The sequence below is a fragment of the Coturnix japonica genome, chromosome 1 (genome assembly GCF_001577835.2).
Source record: "Coturnix japonica isolate 7356 chromosome 1, Coturnix japonica 2.1, whole genome shotgun sequence".
Lineage (NCBI taxonomy): Eukaryota > Metazoa > Chordata > Aves > Galliformes > Phasianidae > Coturnix > Coturnix japonica.
Genome location: NC_029516.1, coordinates 158,665,084 through 158,687,260, shown reverse-complemented (window position 1 = coordinate 158,687,260; position 22,177 = coordinate 158,665,084). Strand labels below are relative to the sequence as shown.

At 38.0% G+C, this 22,177-nt stretch overlaps 1 protein-coding gene and 1 long non-coding RNA gene across 2 annotated transcripts in view; one reads left to right on the top strand and one right to left on the bottom strand.

Moving 5' to 3' along the window:
- The window catches only part of MIPEP (mitochondrial intermediate peptidase), a 62,336-nt gene that overhangs the window by 36,498 nt on the left and 3,661 nt on the right, over positions 1 to 22,177 (bottom strand). The window contains exons 3-13 of the mRNA XM_015852089.2: positions 21,535 to 21,623; positions 20,526 to 20,612; positions 19,383 to 19,446; positions 18,808 to 18,990; positions 15,691 to 15,847; positions 15,166 to 15,214; positions 14,479 to 14,539; positions 13,925 to 13,977; positions 2,858 to 3,011; positions 1,888 to 1,965; positions 1,223 to 1,427 (exon numbers count right to left, since the gene is read on the bottom strand). Coding sequence (XP_015707575.1) covers positions 1,223 to 1,427; positions 1,888 to 1,965; positions 2,858 to 3,011; positions 13,925 to 13,977; positions 14,479 to 14,539; positions 15,166 to 15,214; positions 15,691 to 15,847; positions 18,808 to 18,990; positions 19,383 to 19,446; positions 20,526 to 20,612; positions 21,535 to 21,623 — 1,180 coding nt within the window. The remainder of the gene's footprint in view (positions 1 to 1,222; positions 1,428 to 1,887; positions 1,966 to 2,857; positions 3,012 to 13,924; positions 13,978 to 14,478; positions 14,540 to 15,165; positions 15,215 to 15,690; positions 15,848 to 18,807; positions 18,991 to 19,382; positions 19,447 to 20,525; positions 20,613 to 21,534; positions 21,624 to 22,177) is intronic.
- Positions 101 to 18,898, top strand: LOC107308298. The gene is made up of 3 exons (XR_001552737.2): positions 101 to 289; positions 15,446 to 15,537; positions 18,778 to 18,898. It is a non-coding gene; the product is annotated as an uncharacterized LOC107308298 (long non-coding RNA).

The following is a 22,177-nucleotide window of genomic DNA, read 5'->3' as shown; positions in this document are numbered from 1 at the left end:
ACAGACATCTCTGGGATGAACCATCTGATTGTCACACATTCCAAACCCTAAAAAATTGTCCTCTGGAGAAGCAACAGCAACTAACCTCTGATGCTGCTTTTGCAATGCTAACTATGGAGTGAAGTCCCTTAGGAAGCAGGACTGCCTGAGGCAACTCTGAAACCCTACACAGGCTCACAGAAAACCCGAGCCTCAAAATGAGCCATTTCCTGCCCCTTCAAGTCTTCTTGACATGATTATGCTTGTGATTCACTACAGCGGGAGATCCTCACTAAAGCAGCTACTTTGGGTATGTATATATATCTGGTATATATATATGTATGTATATATTTTGGGTATGTATGTATGTGTATATATATGTATATATATATATATATATATATATGTGCTTTGGGTATGTATGTATATATGCAAGAGTGAGGCCAGGGGTTTGTAGAAGGGCTGGGGGAGAGCAGTTAACTGTCTCGAGTGGTATTCAAACCTTACACTGAAGGAGTATACATAGGGTTTATTTGGCTTTACAATGTCCAGTAATAACATACTTACAAATAGCTTGGCCTATTCTAGCTTCAACTGGAAGACTTTAGAAGGAAAACTTTGAGTACAAAGTATTTGATCACAGAATCATGGAACTGTTTGGGTTGGAAATGACATTTAAGATCATGTAGTTCCAACTCCGCTGCTGTAGGCAAGGACAGCTTCCACCAGACCAGGCTGCTCAAAGCCCCACACAGTGTGGCCTTGAATGCTCTTCATCCACAACCTGGCTGGGCAACCTGTTTCACAGAGTTTTACTGTAACACAAAACTTCAACGTAGAGTTCCCTCAGTACCACTTGAGTAGTATAAACATGATAAAGTGTAAAATAATCCTTCAGATAAAGAAACTACAATTTCATTTGCTTTGTAATTGGTTGGGTTTTTTAAAATATATATATACATATATATATACATATATATATATATATATATATATATATATATATATATATATATAATATAATGATTATATATATGAATAAATAAATGTCTAGTCATCATGGCGCAAGTGGTAGAAGTGCCGCTCTGCTACACAGGAGGCTCGAATCCGCGGGGGTGGACTCGATGATCTCTAATATCCTTCCAACCCGCACGAGACTGTGATACTGTGATACGGTGATACCGTGATCTGATAAACATGTAACTAAAAAAAAAAAATAAAAAGACTATTCTAAACTGCTTACCAGTGACATGTTGGTACCGAGTTCGCCCCAGCATCGAATGCATAGCATGCCCCATTTCATGGAAGAGATTCTCCATCATGCCAGGACTCAGTAGCGTTGGTGCACTCTTTGTTGAATGCGGTAGGCTAAGCATAAGAACAACTACAGGTAGCTGGTACTCTCCATTTTCCCTCAGCCTGCCTCCACGAACTGTGAAGTGACAATCCTTTCAAAGTTAAAAGGAAATATATGGACAGCAAATGTCATTATATTGATGATACTAAAACAACAATCAAGGTAGAATTATGAATAAAAACTAGTTTTTATGAGTTTTCATCTTTAGAAGATACTAAAATTTCGAGTTATTTTCATTTCATAATATTAGATCAGAAAATAGGTGTTTAAAAATCTCCCACTTCCCTAAACAGATTTCTACAAGATCTCATAGTGCCTGGCTTTCTGTAGTATCAAGAGTCTGAGTTCAGCTTTTCAGGTGACATATCTCAAATGAAGTTACAGAATCACAGAAATATTTTAGCTGAAACCACATTTCAAGTTAGAGACTGTTCATGTTCACATTCATTTATTTCAATTCCTGGTATCTTTTAGTAAAATCGGACACAGACGGCCCTAACTCTATGCTCATTAGTCTATGCTCAAGCTAAAACGGGACCATAAAACATTACCTGATGTGGTTTATCAGGTCGTTGAAAGAAGTCACAGTAGATGTATCCCAGCAAACCTTCATTTTCATGAACAACAGCCTGATGAAAAAAAGTAAATTATCCACAGCAAAAGCACTGCTGAGATTTGTAAACCAAAGGCATATTATTCTAATCCAAAGACATACAATGTATAAATGATAAATAAAACAGGAATGACTCATGTAAAATCCATTGGTAAACAAGGTTGTAAATAAGATTTAGTTTGTCCTTCAAACTGCAGCCATTTCTGTATCTCACTCAAAAATAATTAGTCACAATTAGAAGTAATACTGCCTGTAGCCCCTGAATGACTTCTGAAAAGTCAACAGCGACAGAAGCTGATTTACCATGAAAATAAAAGAGGGAAAAACCCTCTGGATATAAAGAACAGCCGTTCTCAACAAAAAAAAAGTGGTAGGAGAGGAGTGAAGATTTGGTAGTCAATATACGGAGAAAGAACAACAAAAGAATATGGGAATCTGATGAATAAATTATTGCACAAATTCTTATTTACACCCTCCACTAAAAAGAGGACAGAAAATTGGTATTTACCAATATTAAACATCAATCTAAAAGTAAAGATGACATAGAATAAGCATTAGAAAAAGACAAATGACTGTTAGCATACACACATATAGCATTCCAATTATCTATAGTCACCTCCAAATTAAAACTAAATAACTAAATATATACATTGAAAGACTACAAGAAAGGTAATGTAAGTCATCTCTGAACAGCCTTTGCACGCAAATATATTTTAAAGGCGATTAAATAGCATCCAAACAAAAGACACTTAGAGCAGGAAACACCAGAAATCTATCTTCAAATAAAATTAGACAGACAATGTTTGCTTCTGACAGATAACCAAGTAATTCAAGAACTCATTCATGGCTTTTGAAGGCTCTTGTCTAACTTCTCCAGCATTTCAGATGCTGGAAACTTGAACACTTACCAGCTTTCGAACATCTTCAGACCAAACCTCTCCTGTCTGTGTTTGTTCAGCATAAAGGGAGATTCCTAGGAGCTGACTGAACAAAGAATTCAAACCTTCCATGCAGGCCCCGAGAGAGAAGAATGGACAGTACAAGCCAGGATCAACATTGTACCTAAGAACATTAACAGAATCCCAAAACAGTCAGTTTCAGTGACTGAAATGAGCTATAGTTTTCACATCTAAGTCATAGGACGTGACAAAATAGAATAGATAGACCTCACAAGGCCACTGTTGAGTATGCCTGGCTTTATTTTTCAAAGTGAAACTAAGCCATAGATGAGGTGTGGCACAGTGTGTCATGGTAACTTCTTTTTATATTCAGTTTTGAAGACCAAACTCAGCAGATGCTGACTGATCTTCAGAGGTCTGGAGAGGACATAGCACAGAGTGAGTATGGCAAAGTCATGGGTGGCCAGGCTATATCTTGTGATCCATGGGAGGTCACTGGCACTCACAAACCATTCCCACACCCAGGCTGTGCCAAGCTTCTGACCAGAAAGAAAATGGCTCTGGCTTTGACTACAGTGTAGGCCAAGTACTCAGCCAGGGCAGTAAAACAACCAGTAAGTGCTGACTCTACAGGCTTGTTATTCAGTGGAGCAATAGGAACACCAGGGAGGTTCAGTCACCTTCCACACGTAGATCACACCTCAAGCTCCAGGAACTTTCTGAACCATGCCTAAACTATCTCACAGCTTGAAGCCACGTGAAGATGAGAAGATCTTACTTTGTGGCTTGGAGTTCAAATTTGGCCATGCTTCCTGAGGCTAACATGAAACATCTTGGTACTTTCAAGACACTGTAGTACAAAAAACACGCGTTGGGAGAAAACACAGTGTGTCTGCATGCACACACATAAACCAACAAAGAAAGAAAAACAACTACAGAAGTAGTTTAGAGTGTACGCAACTGATATTTGGGCACAAACTTCCTAAGACTCTGACCTTGAGAATTAAACAACCTGCAAATGCATCAAGAAAAACTGCTCAGTCATTCAGCAGTAACAAAATCAGAACAAGCACTCACTCATGTGCTCCAACTGACCAAAATGTTCCTGCTCCCTCAATTCACATAAGGAAGTCCAAATGTTAGGCTTTCTGGGGTCTCCCAGTAAAGACTGCTCTCTTCCCTCTAGAGTATCACAGTCCCTCCTATCTCCTTTCTTCTTTCATGCTCTAGTGCTTTTGCTTCTTAATGACGTGGTAACTAGCCATTGAAATTTAAACATGCATCAGCTAGGCTACAATAGCTGAACATCAAACATTGAAACCACACTATTTTACGGCCTATGATCAAAAGGCTTAGTCAGAGATAAGCTGGGAAAGAGTCAGCTAGTCCCTATCCATTTGTTTACCCTTACTTCTCTCCCACCCCCCACACAAAAGAAAACCCCTATGAACCAAGCCCACTTGGGGATGCTGCATTTGCCAACGTGCTGCTTACAACTGCAGCTCCAATTCAGCACAATACGCCTCAATACGCTGGGATGCACAGCAGGGTGGGATTAGCCCTCTAAACCATTGCATTCGTTCGTGAATATTTCATTGTATTTTGTTTTATTCTTCCACCACCTTCCTATTACCTTTATCCCATGCTCTAGCAACATGATGGAACTGCTATGGCAACATCTGTTGAAAATACAGGCATGCTCAGTTACAGGATTTGGCTTATTCTCAAACTACAAGTGCAAGAAGCTAAAGCTGATGTATTTCAATGTACTCCTAGTTATATCAGAACACATAAAATAAAGTAGATTTTAACTCTACCATGGAGATATAGCATCTTCAAGACATATACTGACACACTCTGGAGGCTGCAACACACGCATTTTTCTCCTTAATCAAAAAAGAGCATTTATACCAAAAGAACAAAAACAAGCAGAAAGACTAGCCTTAGAGATGAGGGGAAAGCAGTCTACCCAGAATTCAGTAAAGCCTTTGACACTGTCTCCCATAAAATCAGCATAGCAAAGCTGCTGATGTATGGGTAGGATGCGCAGACAAGTGAAAGGTGGTGATGAATGGTGCAAAATCACGTTGGACATCAGTAACTAGTGGAGTACCCCAGGGGTCAACGCTGGGTCCAATTCTGTCTAACACTACTGTGGTTTAACCCAGTGGGGAGCTAAACATCACATAGTTGTGGCAGCCTTGGCTGACACCAACTTGAACATGCACCAGTGATGTGCACTTGCTGCTAAAAGGTATCCTGGCATCCTGGGCTGCATTAGGAAAAGTATGGCCAGCAGGTCAAGGGAGGTTCTTTCTTCTTTACTTATTCCTCATTCTCAGTGCTCCCTGAGTATATGGATTGTCTCCGTGATCTTATTCCGTGATGATGAGGATGGGAAGAAGGCTTTCTGATAGGCATTTTGTAGTATTCTGCCACTATCCAAAGAGGGGATAGAAATCAGCCTCTAACAGTTTAGTCTTTTGGAAAAAGCACAATACTTATCCACCCACACATGAAAACAGCTGTAACAGACTACACTGGTTTGAGGCAGACTTCTCAGGGGAAAAAGTCCCTTACCCCAGCTAATGTTTGAAGATGTCACAATCTAATGTTTTGAGTACAACAAGGCTCTGATTAGACAACCACTTTAATAACAACAGCATAAAGTCAATGTCAGACATTTCTGGTAGAATGCTGTCAGGATCTAACCTGCCCCATATCTAATGAAGGGTGTATGTTAATGGCATTTTTGCCAAAGAAAAATAGAAAGAAAGAAAAAGTTCTGCAAAAACATTTTTTGTATAGAATGCCAAAACTGCATTTCTGGTTCTGAACTCATTTATTTCTCCACCTCTGCCCTGCCTGCTACAGCAGAATGAGAACAAAGGTCAAAGATGAAGATTTAGGAAAATCTTCAATAGTGTCTTATGACACAAGTCTGCAGCTCCTTGGAGAGAAGAAGCAGAGGGTGGTGCAAGGCTCTGCTACTGGGAACCAATGGCAGGTCAGGATTGGCACAGAGCTGAACCAAGGAAGGGTCAGATTCGGCATTAGGAATGACTTTTGTATCACAAGGGTGGTCAGATACTGCAATAGGCATCCTAGAGCTAGAGAAGTGCCCTGTGCCTGTCAGTGTTCATGAGACATTTGGACAACACCCTCAATAACACACTTTAACTTCTGGTTAGCCATGAAGTGGTCAGGAAGTTGGAAGCAATGATCCTTGATCTTTCTAGGTTCCTTCCAGCTGAACTCGTTTATTGTATTCTATTTTATTCCATTATAATTAATAACACGAATTCAAATGAGTATGGGGTGCTGAAGAAAAAGCTACTGTTCTGAAAAGCAGGTAGAACCTATTCAAACTCTTTCTTTAACACCAATAAGTAATCATTCTGGACATTAAAATACAGATCTAATTTCTAACTTCTCAATTCAGTCCTACCTTCTATATGAACCCCCTTGCTAAATCAAGACCAACAATCACTGAAGAAGGTCCAACCTCAAACTTGCACTGATTCCAAGAAAACTTCTCTTTTGGGGCTTATTTAAGAATTAGCCAAAACCTCAGATAACTGAAGCTCATGTCCTATAACCAAAAATTCTGTTCTTGGAATTATTATTAATAGATGGTCTTGCCTTTCAGTGGCAAGAACAAGCATATGAAAGAATTTTTTCTGAGGCCTCACTTCCAAGATTTAATGCTAATGCAGAGCAAAAGGTGTAGCACTAGGTATTAAAGAACAACAATGAAAAGGGAAGAAATTAATTTTAAAGCATTAACTCCTTCCCAAAGAAGGAATACTCAATGAGCAGAACAGGAAGTCCTACAATCTCTTCTAGATATGTAAAACTGAGGTCAGGCTGGAGGATGTGGGTGGAGAAGCACTTGGAAAAATTTGCAGACAAACTACATGCTCCCTATTGAAGATTCTTGCTTGATTCCAGGCACACCAACAGTAGCAGCCATTAGCAACTTCTTCATTTCCAGATGACAGGAAAAAAGCATCTGTTTGCTAATAAATGATTCCCTAACCTCAGTTATTCACTTCATCACCTTAGTGAAACTGCGAGAACATAACATTTCTCAGGCACAATATTTCAGTGTTCGAATCTGTATTAATCTAAAACACCGTAGCACAACCTCTTGGCAGCTATGGTGACTGAGACTGTGACAGCAAGCCAAACTTCTCTTCCCTCAGTCTTTATAATTAAATTTCTATTGGTGTTCAAGAATTTGGGATTGTATTTTCAAAACACTCTGTGACCCTGGCCAGATGACTTCTATCAATACACTTTTTAAATGCTGCATAACAAAGATAGAGATTGTCTGTGTAGGACTCAAAGCCTTTTTGAGAGTAGATCCAAGACTGTAAAATGAATTTCTCCTGAAGCTAAAAGGAGAAAAAACTCTTTTCACCATCTTCTAACCCAGGTGTGTGGCATTTCTCTGATCTTCTTTTGTTTTTTCAAATGTGAAATTCATTTGAAAATGCACATAGCAGCCTCTCAACAAAACCCCAGCAAAACAAGTCATTCCATTGCATGTTTCTTATGGATAGAACAAAAGGACAAAAGCCTTAGTTAAATACTTCATTTAATGAACTAACTGATAGTGGCCGACCCTACATCAAAAGGAGCAGAATTCCCAAGTACTTTAGTTTAGCCTGCCCCAAAACTGTTCACTCTTCAGAGGAAAGCAGTCTCCATAATCTGCATATTGAAGCTACTGATAATCCTAATATGTATTTTTATACTATATGTTATGGCAGTAGCCATAAAAAATCACAGTATGCAAGATTTTCAAGCTGTTATCAGCTGCAGACTTGTCTAGCTTATTCTTCTATTTAAAGTGGTATAAAAGTCAAGCAGACCAGCAAGAAGCAGCTGCTTTAATATAAACATTTTCTGGTCACTTTTTGGCAAGCTGCCTCGGCATTCACTCAGCCAAGTTACAGCTTTTATATCCAACAGGAAATGCATTGATGTGTTTTTGGGAAAAGAAGTAAGAAAGGAAGTTAATACAGCTCAAACCGAACTATGTTAACAGGCATTGTGCTACCCATAAAGTTTCTGCTAAGGGTTACTGCTACTAGCAAGAAAGGTTAGTGCTCTGGAGACAGACTGCTAAAATCTACTCTGGAAACAAATGAATAACTGGAGCTTCATTTGGTGACAGAAGCTATAGGGCAGTGCCAGAAGTCTTCTGTGCCATAATTTGCAGCTTGTTTGCTGCAGCATCTAAGCAGTCAGGAAGAATTCAGTGAGGGCAGTGATGCACACAGCATACTAACATCACTAGTAGAACATTTTACTGATGTCTCTAAAGCTGGTAGATACATGGAGACAAAATTAAAGTCTTTCCTAAGAAAGGGAAAGCGTTCACATCAACTAAGCAAGCACAGGCAAGAATCAGATATCCTACTTAGAACAGATACTTAGGATGCTGTGCCCCCAGAGAAGTTACAATGCTGAGGCCATGCATGCTTAGCAGGGTATTAACTTGAGCTACTTAGCAGAAGTCTTGAATTGTGATATGTCTGAGCTCTTGCTCCTCTCTGAAACTTACACTCCTCTGACTGAACTGCATAGCTGAATCCCAACATAATGAACAGCATGGCTTCTTTCTATGAGAAGAAGCCTTTGAAATGTAGGTGAAGGAGATGGGAGAGAGGTGGTCTGATGCATCACAACAGAACCTTGTAAAGAAATACACACCAGTCAAAAGATTTCTTTTCTTGGGTATCAGAGGGCAAAAACACAGTTACGGTCTTTTTGATACCTGCAGTCAAGAATAAATTTTCGGAACCACTCCTGAACTCAAGCACTTAATTTTTTATAAGTCCTTACATGAAACTTAAATGATCTGTATGCATTTCTAGAAGAAGAAGAGCAGAAAAAAGTACATACAATACAGATACAACCTTCAAAAAACACAATGATGCATCTGAAAGATCATTTCTTGAAATATCATACTCCTAAGCAAAAAGAAATAGGAAGGGTGCCAATATAGAAATTTGCTTTGAACAAATGAGAAACAGCGTCAAAAATATATAAGTGAACTCATCTTTACAGTAAGAGTATTTTCCTCTGCACCGAGCTTTCAGTTAAAAAAACAGATCAAGAATTAGAAATAGTCCTTTTTATTTTAATGGTGAACCTTCAGTTGCCTTGTTGAACCTGCACAGCTACATAATGTGAGTTATGCTCAAATGACCAAAACTGCGAAAGACTGAGACACACAAAAAAACAAAACTGAGTCTGTTCTGCTTTCATTTTGTCTTAAGACATATTCCAACATCTCACTTCACTCTGAATGTATGAATTCAAACCCCGAAGCATTAGTACTTTCAACAAACCCTAGAAAGAATGAAAATTTCTTATGAACTGGATTGCAGAATGTAAGCCCAGAAAGTTTAGAAAGAAAAAATCCTAGTACTCTCCTAAAGAAAGCAAAAATATCAAAGAAAACAGTAGTTTCTTTGATGTAAATTCCTGCTTTATATTAAAGGATAAACTGCGTTCAAAAATCCAGACACCTCACTTTTACAGTATGCAGCCCAGCAATATTTTTAAAAGAAGAAATGTAGCCAAACCAATTTAAAAACCAATTTAAAAGCAGAAGTTAACTGACACAGTGAGGTTTGGTTATTCTTCAAGAACAGCAGGCTTCAAACAAAAAGGCTGTGTCTCTTGTGAAGAACAAAGCCGTAGTATGTCATTATAAATAATTATTTCTAAGCCCGTATGACTTCACTGAGTCTAAATAAAATACAGACTTCTAAAATCACTTTCATTTAAGCTGTATATTTGGAAAGCAACTAAGGCTGTTTTGTGTAACACGACTTTCATCTATTTTAATAAGGATGCTTTTGATAAGCTTGGACATTAGGAATATTTGAGAAAGCATTGCTGCTCTTCAGAGCTAAGCCTTCTGACTCTTAACAACTGCAAATTAGTCCCTTGGCAAGAATTCTTATCTGTGGCTACTAAATGCGGTCCCCAATAAATCCCAGAGCTTTGTTTTTGCTTTTGAGAAAAACATATTATCTGTAGATTTCCATGAAAATTCAGAAGACTGCGTGAAGTATCTCCAATAAAACAGATTCTCTCAAAACTTTCAAATAAACTTGAAAAAAACATAAAAAAAAAACCAAAAAACTTCTTAGTAGGAGATAAAAGATGAACCCCTCAGGTTAATAACTTAAAGAGATCAAGACAAGGAAAACCCCTTCCAATTTTCATTACATGCCAGACTATGAAATTTAATTCTTTACCTCAAGGGAGACTATTAACTGTGATTTATAGAAGACTCTGAATTTCTCAAAAAATAATAATAATACTTGAAAGCCTTTGTACTCTCATCAACCATACACTAGCACCTGTATCTTACACTCCTTCTTTCCTTCTGTTAACTGTACCTTTTAAGTTATTATGGTCAGGGGATAATTCAGAACATTACTTTGCTATTGACACCGTATATGACTTTTAGATTGACTTTGTTTTCATATCAAACAAAAAATTTCTTTGACGCTCCATAGCACTTGGAATAAATACGTAATTCTTGAAATGTATGTTCTGTTTTTGAACGACTCATCGTGCAAATAAAATATCCTAATGTCAGGAAGAATGACCACTGACTTTAAAGCTCCTTACAATATATTTAACATATAATATGCTTTGCCTGTATTACAGTAACTCCTTTAACTCTTAGGTAAAGAAGATAATTTCAGCATAGGAAGTTCTGCACAAATGTGCACAAGAACTTCTTTACAGTGAGGGTGACGGAGCACTGGAACAGGCTGCCCAGGGAGGTGGTGGAGTCTCCTTCTCTGGAGATATTCAAGACCCGCCTGGACGCCGACCTGTGTGACATGGTGTAGGGAGCCTGCTTTGGCAGGGGGGTTGGACTCGATGATCTCTAGAGGTCCCTTCCAACCCCTACAATTCTGTGATTCTGTGATAACAAACTAAGTACTCAGCAATATCAGGAAGAAAAGGGTAATAAATTATTTGTGAAATTCCTTTACTGGGACATTTCAAAACACTGTGCATAAACCACGAAGTAGTAGTATCTTCTACAGGATACAGTGCAAGTTGTTTGCACATAACAAAACTCACAATTTTCTGAGCCTTCCTCACAATCACAGAACATATTAGTTAAATAGCCACTCTACAATGAACAACATAGCAAGGCTTCTCAGTAACTTACTTTTTTTTTCCCCAAAAAACACTAGTCCACCAGCTTAGTGACTGGTAAGCTGATTTAATACAAGACATGCCTTCCCTTGCTTATATACAGGCAGTTACAGAAAGTTCTCCTTCCCTTTGGGCATTTTGGTTGAAAAATTTCCCGATTCTCTTAAAATTTTGCATTGTTTTTTCATTTCAGGATTCAATTTGAACAGCAGCGACAGTTTTCTCACATATTCCATAAATTTTCTGGGCTGTTTTTCCACTCGACATTCCCAGTATTCTTTCATAAGAAATTCATATTCTTCCCCATTCTTTCATAAAGCTAAAAATAGTACTTTGAGTGTATGTGCCTTTAGAAACATTCACAGCTATGTTCAGGTTCCTTGACATTGCCCCTGCCCCTGAAAAACAAATGTGCTTCGCTGTGAGTCAGACATCTATGTACAGACCCAAAACAAAAGGAGTGAATTGTTGAATTGTTCCTAGTTTCTGCTGAGCTGGTTCCCCCAGGATCCAAAATGCCTCCAGTTGTCATGGTGGCTTCTCTTTCCTATGGAGCGGGAAACTGGATTATTTTGGTATTGATTTGTTCATCCCCAAGGCCAGTCTTACTCATTTTTGCAGTCCCAAAGCAACGGACCAGCACAGAGAGCAAGACCCTGAGAGCACATCCCAATTGTTTCTTGAATAAAGTCTTTCACAGCTTGGCAAACATCCCGGAAATGAATTATAGCCAACAAAGTCAGCCTGATCTTATAAGCAACAAAGGTTAGGAAAGCAGGAGTCAACACCAAATATTGCAAGCTCGCCACTGACAGTTCTTATAAAAAGTTCTATGCTTCTGTCAGAAGTGACTTAATGACAGTTAACCCCACCTTCAAGGCAAACAACTGACTGTAAAAGGTCTCTTCCACCAATTTTTATTTATTATTTAATGACCCAAAAGAAGTCATCAGGGCTACTACATCTTTGCATGATCCGGGCCTTGAGAGTTACTTATAACTTCAGCTGCACTTACTGAGAAGTAATGGGATTTAATTAATACCGCGGTACTTGCCTGCACTAAAACTCAACAGCATTATTTTATAATACACATATTAGACATCTTCTTACTTGTTAGAGGCTGAAGCATGTTCCAGCATTCACTGTTTTACTACCCTTAGCCTGCCAAAATTCTTGAGGTTCTTCTAATTATTCTGTCTTTCTCCTTTTAAGATACTTCTGCCATGGATTTCAGACTTTTGTTTCCAAATGTACCTTGACACAAAATGTTGTGAGTTTAAAACCAGAGAGGATACTTAACAACATTAAAAAAATAAAAGTAAAAAAAAAGGAAGTAAACTATCCAACTATACTGTTACCATCAATGGGAGACTTGCACTTTTTGAAGTAGGATCAAGTTTCCAGGGAAAAGATTTGGTGAAAGCCGACAGAAACAAAACGTTTGTAAATGAGTTTATAGAAAGAGAAATTTCCTGAGCTAAGTCTGGAGCTCCGCCTGCTGTTCACCTTACAGAACAGCAGAAACGTTCACTAAACTATAGGAGTGAAGAGGGGCAAATATTGCAGACCAGGTGCATGCGGTGGATTAAAAGCTGGAGAAAAAATTAAATACAAAGTAGTAAAAGATCACATCAGGATCACACTGTCCAGTGTTTGCTCACAACGTTTATGTGAAAATATGGTTGTATAGACCAAAATAGAGAACAGAGTATCTCTTCCAACAGACATGGGCACTGCCTCATCTTGTATTTCTTTCACCTCTTACAGATGCATGTGTGACATGCTAGAACATTGCCATGTTCATTAAGCACTAAAACCCTTTATATCCTTTTATACTTATGATTGTGAAGATAATTTGCACCTTACAAACTCAATAGTAACACCGAAACTATGGTTCTGTACATCAGCTGGAGCCACGACAAAATAACCGTAGCCCAAAAGAAACACTCAAAAGCATGTATTTGGTTTCTTCTGAACAGAAATATTTTTCTAAGAAAAGCAGAAGAAATGAAATTCATAGGAATACAGAAGCCTCTCACACAAACTACTACTACGTGCCAGAAGGCGAGAGACAAAAATGAAAACCATGCACTGTGCACAGTACTACTACAGACATAACCGTGCCACTTCTGTAAAAGGCATAAAGCTGGAAGGACATTTCTCCCACCCTCCAAAACAAAACAACACAAAAATGCAATAAAGATTTTTTTCTCTTCTCTTCCCTCTGTGAAACCAGCACAGCTTTAAATTCTCTTTTCCAACACAATAAAAGGTCAGCGCCACTGATCTAATGAACACAACATGCAGGGCTCCTGTCTTTCAGAGCTGCCATCTCTTTTCTTGTACACAATTTAAGTCTGTGTGGTGGACCTACTGGATTTATTTCTTACTCTTTGCAAGTGACATGAGAATGAATTCTGCCCACAAAGAGTGAAAACCTAACCAAGAATTCTCTGTTTGAGGTCCATAAAAGGGGATGATAAATACAGATTCAGTAAAGAAGTAAACCGAACTATTGCTTGAAGAGGAATTAGATTGCATTCTGTGATCAGAATTTATTTTTAAACATTACTGTAGTTTTGCTAAAAGCAAACAAGGATTTTCTGGCTCTTGTGAAACTATTTTATCCTCTTGGATCTCCAAAGAGGACCAATGCTTTCCAGTGAAACAACCGAAGAGACAAAAAATTTATAGGCATTCCAACTAAGCAATGTTGCAAACAACTGCCTCTTCACACGTTCTTTATATTTTCATATTGAAGTAGATCTTCAAAGAAGGAAGCCCTGTTTACACAGAGGACTTTCATTATACTTCCTGCAAGGAATGAAATAAAGGCACTCATTTACATTACAATCATGAACATAAGGAGCTTACCTCTCAGCACGAAGGACGCCACTGTAGTAAGGATGATCCCACGGCATCAATATCTGAAAGAGAACTCCAGCTTATAACTACAATAATGAACAACAAGTGAACCCAAAGTAAACGTTTTCTTTTCCTCTGCATATTTTTGCTGTTTCTGCAAGTCACAGAACTTCAAATCACAGTGGGAAAGAATCAGTACTAAATTCATCATAAACAGCACCATAATCCAGAAGTTGACAAGTTATTTTAACAGTTTGCATTACAATCATCCATCTTCCTCAAATATGCAGCGGGACCAGACTCCAAGAGAAAAAAAATACTCAAAGAGAAAAAAAATACTCAAAGAAGTATCACTTTGTTTCAGCCCACTACCACAGTGGGCTCAGTGCTTGGTTTTAATACTAATAGCAGCAAGGAAGCCCAAAAGCATTTTAAAGCAGAAAATGGAAAACATCTCTTTGTAATTACACTTCTACATGCTGCATATGAAAACTGAGTTGATTTTTCATATAGACAATGGTTAGCTTATGCTATATCAAAAAATAAGTGTAAATTTAACTTACGGAATTCTGAGGGTTAAGCTTCATTTTCATCTTTGTCATCATTTCAAAATCTTTTTGAGTTCTGAAAAACAATTGTATGATGAAAAACTTCATGAATGATTTTTCAGCAATGGAATGCAGCATACAAAAATACTTTGTTCTACCATCAGGGACTGGTAGTACTCTATAAAACACCATGCCCATATATTACAAGAGCTTTCCTTTCTGCTTTTCTCATTCAAGTACTCCCAATCCAATCTTTCTTACCCTCTTTTCTTACTCATGTGGTTGTGCACATCCCAAGCATTCTCTTTCTGACAACACACTACATTAATACACAGTGATGAAAGTGTTCTGCGCTGTATAGAACTATAGGGAAGACAGCAGGACAAAGGGGAATTTGTTCATAGATGTAAAGTACATATGTGGAGTTGTGCATACAGATAAAGGCCATAAAAGGTGGTCTTCTTGTTTGCTGTTGCCTGCATTTCTTGTCACATCCCTTGTATTCAGTCTTGGCTGATCAGAGGATCATAGCCACAGAATGCATTTTAATAGTTCACCTCAAAACTCTGAGACAGCCTTGCATTTTATTTCACCAAAACATAAGTAGCAATGACTGATTTTATAGTATGTGAATTCCTCTGCTCTTAAAACAAAAGTCTGCTTACAAAAATATCTTAGTGACAAAGATACTTAGTGACATACCTTTCAGATAACTGGTCAGAAAGCTTCTCCAGAAACTGTATTACTGTCTCTAGAAGTGTGGTGGGAAAAGAGAAAAATAAGGGAAAAAAAAGGTGATTCAGTCCCTTAAAGGGTGTAACATTTAGATCAGAGCTTCCCAAACAACAACAAAAAAAAGGACCCATGGAACATCAGAACATAAAAACAATATGGTTGTTTCTAGAATCACAAATCATATTATCAACCACTGCACCACCATTTTAAGGGAATTCAGTACAATATTTATATTACGTCATTACAGGATAATGGCAACTTCGTAATCTAAAGAATGAATACTGATTCTGAACAACAAGCACTGGACCCTACTCATATTATTGCTGTTTACAAGGAACCGTGAGTATTTCATCCAGCAAAATGTAAATGAAATAAGAAACTTCACTGGGAGAAATATGTGTGAACTTAGCAAAACAAACTAGCAGCTTTTAACCTCACACCTAACACAGCTCACTTGCTTTTTCAGCTTACTGTTCCACATATGCCTTATACCTGGATTTTTGGCCATTGTTCCCTGAAGAGCCCTGTGGGCAAAGGTGTCATAACCAACCAACTGTGCCAGACTGTTTCGGCTAGCAAGGAGTTCTTCTAGACATCTTAGCTGTTCAGCATTTGGGTAAAGAAAAATCTTGTAAGCAGCTTCTCTCACCTATCATGGAAAAAAAGAAGAAAAAAAAGTCACATTATTACAGTCTGACTCCTAAGGAAATAAGCAATGCAACTGAAAATCTGACATTCATTGATATTGTTACAAAAAGCCTAAAGCATTTTAATAACATTAATTATGACTCGCTGTCAGTTACTACTCTCTTAATCATTAAAGATGAAATGCAATGAGACAACGTAACAGCTCAAGAGTGCTAAAAGGGATCCTGTTCTCTGCTCCTGTCAACAGACCCCTCCTATTCTCTTTGTGCCAACATCTGTGTTTCTCAGACCACTCTGTGAGCTGTCTTAGCTCATTAAAAGTTCTGAAAATTGACCTTTGCATGTCATTCAAACTGGCTCCTTGAAGGATCTGATGAGAACCAGAGACAGGGTCAGGAGAATGAAAGAGGAGGAAAAGAAAAGCCTTATTTCTTCCGAGGTAGCAAGCTATTAGTCTGTCCGTTTGCTCAAGGACAATCAGCCTTTCTGCTATTTCTGATTTATTTTTATTATATCTCAAGAAAATCACCTCAGCACCCCTAGCAAAATGCTTTTTCTACTTCACAAACCAATTTAAGAACACCTTCACTTTGTACATTTTGTACAGAGGGGAAATGGCAGCCAGACCCTTTTTGGTGCAGAGCAAGAGGATGAGATGTAACAGACATAAGCTGGCAGATTAGTTTCATTTAAAACCATGAAAAAACCCATCAGTGGTCAAACACTAGGGGTACAGGTTGCCAAGTAAGATGGTAAACTCTCCTCACTTTGAAAATGTTCAAAACTCAACTGGATATTGGCCATGAGTAACCTGACCTACTTGATCCCATTCTGAACAGGATAAGGCTTGAACTGACAAGCTCCAGAGGTCTCTTCCAACCTGTATTTCATGATTTCCAAAGAGCATCTCCTGACTTAGAGAACTGTACTTTTACTATGTATGACTGGACATTTAAGTAGCAGATCACACTGTTTTCAAGACAAGTTTATAAATGACATGCAGTGAGTATTTTTCCTTCATTTACATCCTCTCAGTACCATAATTTTAACTCAATTTTCATTTCTTACAGAGAACAAACAATTCAGCCTGGGTTCTACTACAGTCAGCTTTTCTCTTTTTCGTGATAAAGTCAGTCATCTCAATTACTTTATGTGTGAAGCTTTGAGAGCTGCAATATGTTGCTAGATTCACGTCTAAAAGACTAGATTACTACCCTCACATTTCAAAGAATCTAAATGCATTACCAGTTTATAAACAAATACTTCCTAAATGGATTGTTTTGAGAAAAGTACCATCAACAATAACTAAAATAGGATTATTTGGGATAATTCAGGTTGGAAGGTGCCTAGGGAGGTCCAACCTCGTGCTGAAAGTATTGTCAGCTATAAGATAAGATCAGTTTACACAAAGCTTTATCTGTCTGGGTCTTGAAAATCCCCACTAGTCAAGAGAAAGTACAACCTTTCAGGACAGTCTGATTTATTCCTTGGGCATCCTCATAATGAAGAAGTTTCTCAAGTTGGAATTTCTGATTTCCAATTGTGCATCCAAGTCACTCCAGTGTGACACTGTCCCTCTTGGAAGGAGCAGCGAGGGGTGTCCCAAACTGGATACAGCAATCTAGATGTGGTCTAAAGTGTGCTGCATTAATGGCTATGGATTTTTCCTTCAGTCTTTGGTTTTGCTCCTGTTAACCCAGCCTGCTCACTCTGCCTGAATCACTGCTGGCTCATGCTCAGCTTGCTGATCAGCCACCCCTCATTCACACTAATCCCTGGGGTTCTTCTCTGGTCTTTACAATCTTTCAAGGATATCAAGCCAGTTCTCTCCATACCCTTAGATGAAGCTTGTCTGATTGCAAGGACTTGTGCAGGTTGGATTCTCTCAAGTCATCCCAAACTGGATCCTCATCTATAGCTGGCTGTTCTTCTCTCTGAACTCTTTCTCTAAGTACAGTGACCTGGAAGACCTTGTTGCTGAACACTGAGGAAAAGAAAGCAACAAGCATCTCAGCCTTATCTGTATCTGCTGTAATGAAGTCATCCGTTTAACAGAATCGCAGAATCATTAAGAGTTTGAAGGGACATTTAAAGGACATCTAGTCCAGCCCCCCTGCAATGCATAGGGACATCTACAGCTAGAACAGGTTGCTCAGAGGCTGGTCCAGCCTGGCCTTGAATGTCTCCAGGGACAGAGCATCCAACACATCTCTGGGCAACCTGTGCAGGTGCCTCATCACTCTCACTGTAAAAGATTTTTTCTTTACATCCAACCTAACCTCTAAGTTTTTTACTCATCAATCCTCTATTTTCCTTTTCCTTTTTCAGCCTGCTAGTACCAATGGATCTGCAGACATTCCTCCTGCTGCTTTTGATGTTCCTGACAAGTTTCAACTCTACTTGAGCTTTGCTCTTCCTAATCTCATCCCTAGATGTAAAGGCACAGTTTCTAAACTTCCCCCTTTTACCCATTTCCACCTGCAGTCTGCTGCCTTTTGGAGATGAAGCTCTGTCATGACTTCCCTGCTTGTTGAAACTGACTCCTGATAAAGTCTGCTTGGTTTTCCAAGTATCAGGATAAACTGATACTGGGTATGTTAGAATCCATATTATGCTCAGAGGACACTATTTTTTAAAGATTTCTTAAGCTTCTTTACCCTTCACAGCTGTGTCTCACAGGATCTCACCTCTCAGTTTACCACATAAGCTTTAGTCTTCTTGCCTGAAATCCACTGTTTGTATTCTTCTTCTTTTTTTCAATCCATTCAGGATCTTTACCTCCACTATTTCATAGCTTTGATAGTTAAGGCTGCCATTGATTACAATGCTCTAGAACAGTTCCTCCTTGCTCATCATAACATCGCAATCCTAAACCATACGCATATGCTTGAATAACAATTAAAATAACGAATATGCTCTTCTCCTATACAGCATGCCAAAGCTGTCTTGGGGAGTACTCACCAGATCATCGGGACAGTCAGCATGCAGACCAGCAACTTCTAAGTAACTGCCTTCAGTCGAAAAATTTGATCGAATATGCTCTGGCAAAACACGTTTGTCAATCTTGTTGGGAAGGTGAGTTCCTGTGAGAAATTCATTACATAAATCCAATATTCTGACGTTGAGGTTGACTGCCTTTTTACGCTGAAAGAAAATTCAAGTATAAAATACATAATATCTTCAGATATTAAGTTTAAAAAACCTTAAACTTCCCAGAAATGATGTGAAAAATGCTACGTTTAAGACTAGGCTTACAGAATCAGCACATTCTTAAGGTACAGCTGAAGTCAACAACAGAAAGATCAGCTGCTCAAATATATTTCATATAAAGAACAGCCAATTAACGACTAAAACAACACAAGCCCACTATAGAAATTACTTAAGATGGAGAAAATTAATCTCTTCTGATAGACACCAAATTCTCCACAGAAGACAAAGGGCTTTTCTGAGGACAAACTGACTCAGAATCACATTTCATATCCTGTATCTTTGGTAGTCATGAAAATTTTTATACACGTGTTGTAGCAAAAAATTACCTTTTCTTCATCCAAATGAATGCCACTGATCTCAAAATCAAACATAAAAAGTTCTGCCACTCGCCTAAAAATACAGTAAATCCCTGTTAAAACAGCCTCATTTGATACTAAGCACAATGTCTTCACATCTTTTATATTTATTAGTTATGTTTGATATCTTTAATAGGGGATATTATTTATTCCACTGTTACAAATATCACGATTACAGACAGACCTCCTATGTTTTAAGCCCTTAACAGTTTACTCAATGAATCAAAATTTTTCCTTTGTAGTTATTTAGTCATCTGCATTGAAAGTAATCTTTCAAAACAATTCTACTACTTTAATGTAGATATTTAACCAATTTGTGCAAATTACCCTTCTAAACTGACACTCCATTTATTCAAACTGATCAGAAAATGATCTGTATCATCTTTGACTATATGGAAAGAAGGATCAAGGAAATAACTTATTAGTAACATGAGCAAACATCAGGCATTAAGCTTGTCTAACCACGTCAAGAAAAAAATAATTAAAAACTGTAAGTACATAAACAGCTAATAAAACATTTTACGGTAACCATAAAGTAAGCTCTACATATACTAATAAACAGATTTTAAAAGAAAAAAAACACATCTGCAGCTCACAAGTTCCATGAATAAAAGCATCTATTTTCCTGAAACATCAGGAATATATCATAGGTATTACATATCAGAAATTTTTCTAGTGGACTCTTGACTAAGCCTGAAAATCAAGAGATCCACCTGATATTTTCAGACTGAATAAAGTCCCCTGATTTCCGATTCTACAAACTGAACTCAAGTTATGTAAGTCAGTTCCCTACTGTTATTGCTAAACACTTACTTTGACACATACATCACAGACGTGCACCTCATTGTAATCAAGCTGGTATTATTATAGAAAACCCTGAATTCTCATTTTTTATTTTCATGGATACCAGTAATGCAGTGCTCTGCAGTCCCAGGGGCATGCTCCAAGACAGCACAACTACAGCCAACTCACATACAGGTACTTCAGTAATAACCAACACATAAGTAACAGAGTTGTGGTATGTTTTCCAGTCAGACAGAACACAAACTATAATTTCAGTAAGGAATGAGATATTCTATCCAAACATCTAAATCTATAAACATTAATAAGTACCTGGTTTCTGGATCTAGGGAATTCATAACAACTTCATCAGCTAACAACCGTCTCAAACTCTGGCACAGTTCAACATCTGTATTTAATCTGGAAAAGCAGAGGAAAAGAATCATACAATTGCAACCACTATAAATATTTCAGTCTCTTGATAGCACTACTTAAAGGTCAAGTTCACTCTTTATCAAGATAACATAAATACAGAAGGTTTTCAGAACAAGTTCTGTGAAATGGAATTCTACAAGACCTCACATGTCAAGATAGACCAGTTATATACACCTCAGTTGTACTCAGACACATCCCAAAACATTCAACTTAAACAGGGACTGTCCTTTTCTCTTTCACATACTTCATCTAGAGGCTGAAATTCAAAGGTTCAGCACAAAGGGAAAAAGTGTTGTGAAATACAACAGCCCGAAGCTTAAAACCAAATTAACAGTTTGCACATTGCCACAAGTTGCTGCAGGGGAGATTTAGATAAGACATAAGGAAAAACTTTTTCTCTCAGAGAGTGGTCAGGCACTGGAATGGCTGCCCAGGGAGGTGGTGGAGTCGCCATCCCTGGCAGTGTTCAAGAGGCGTCTGGATGAGGAGCTCAGAGATATGGTTTAGTGGCTTGTGGTAGCAATGGTAATGGGAGGACAGTTGGACTGGATGATACTGTAGGTCCTTTCCAACTTTGTGATTCTATGATTCTATACATATGTTTTACAGTATCTAGCTAACTGTCACGAGTCTTAGAAAAATGTAGTTTTAAACCTCTGATGGGTTTCAGTGACACGGAGTCAGCTCACAACGCAAACTCTGTTATGAACATAAAATTAAACTTAAGTAGAAAAACATTTTATTAGACACAGTAATAAAATTAAATTCTCAAATCTCTGTTATAGGAAGACAGAAAATTTGTTGCCATACACAAACGTTTCTTACATATTTTTTTGGATCCATCTTATAACAGATGATCATATGGTACACTTCAAAGATGCAAATGGTAATAGCAAAGAGAACATACTTTTCGACCATAGTGCTGATGTTCCGGCAAGCTTCTTCAGCAGCCTCTCTGAATGCCAAGTCAGGATGGGCAATTCTCACAAAATCAGCCTGACACAGTAAAAGAAGAAAATAATGAGTCAAGAAATCACATTGCAAATTTTTAACCATACACAAAAGTTGCAATGGAATAGTTCTATTCAGATTAACGTTTATTGATACAGTTCTGTATAACCTATTTGAACAATTTGCATATTTTTTTCTCCTCAAAAGTAAAGCTTATAAGAGAACTGTGCTAACAGGTTTCGAAGCAGCCAGTGACTGAGTCTTTCCAAAAATATCTTTAATCTTTGTACTTCATTAAACTGTGTTAGTACAGTGTACCCCTGAGAGTCCCAGTCCAAATGGCTTCTAGATAAAGTTCTCCAAGGACAGACCATTTTTGAGCATGTAAATGTGAAAGCAGCACACAGGAGGAACCAAGGTATCTTTAAAGCAAACTAAAACAAAACTATGACCACTGAATTCTAACATGAAGTGCCTGAGGGAGGTTTTGACAGATTAAGAGGAAGCAATTGTAGTTCATATTACAATGCAATAGACAAAAGAGAACGAGTGTGCAAGTACTTTCAGGAATCACAGAACCATAGAATGGTCTGGTTGAA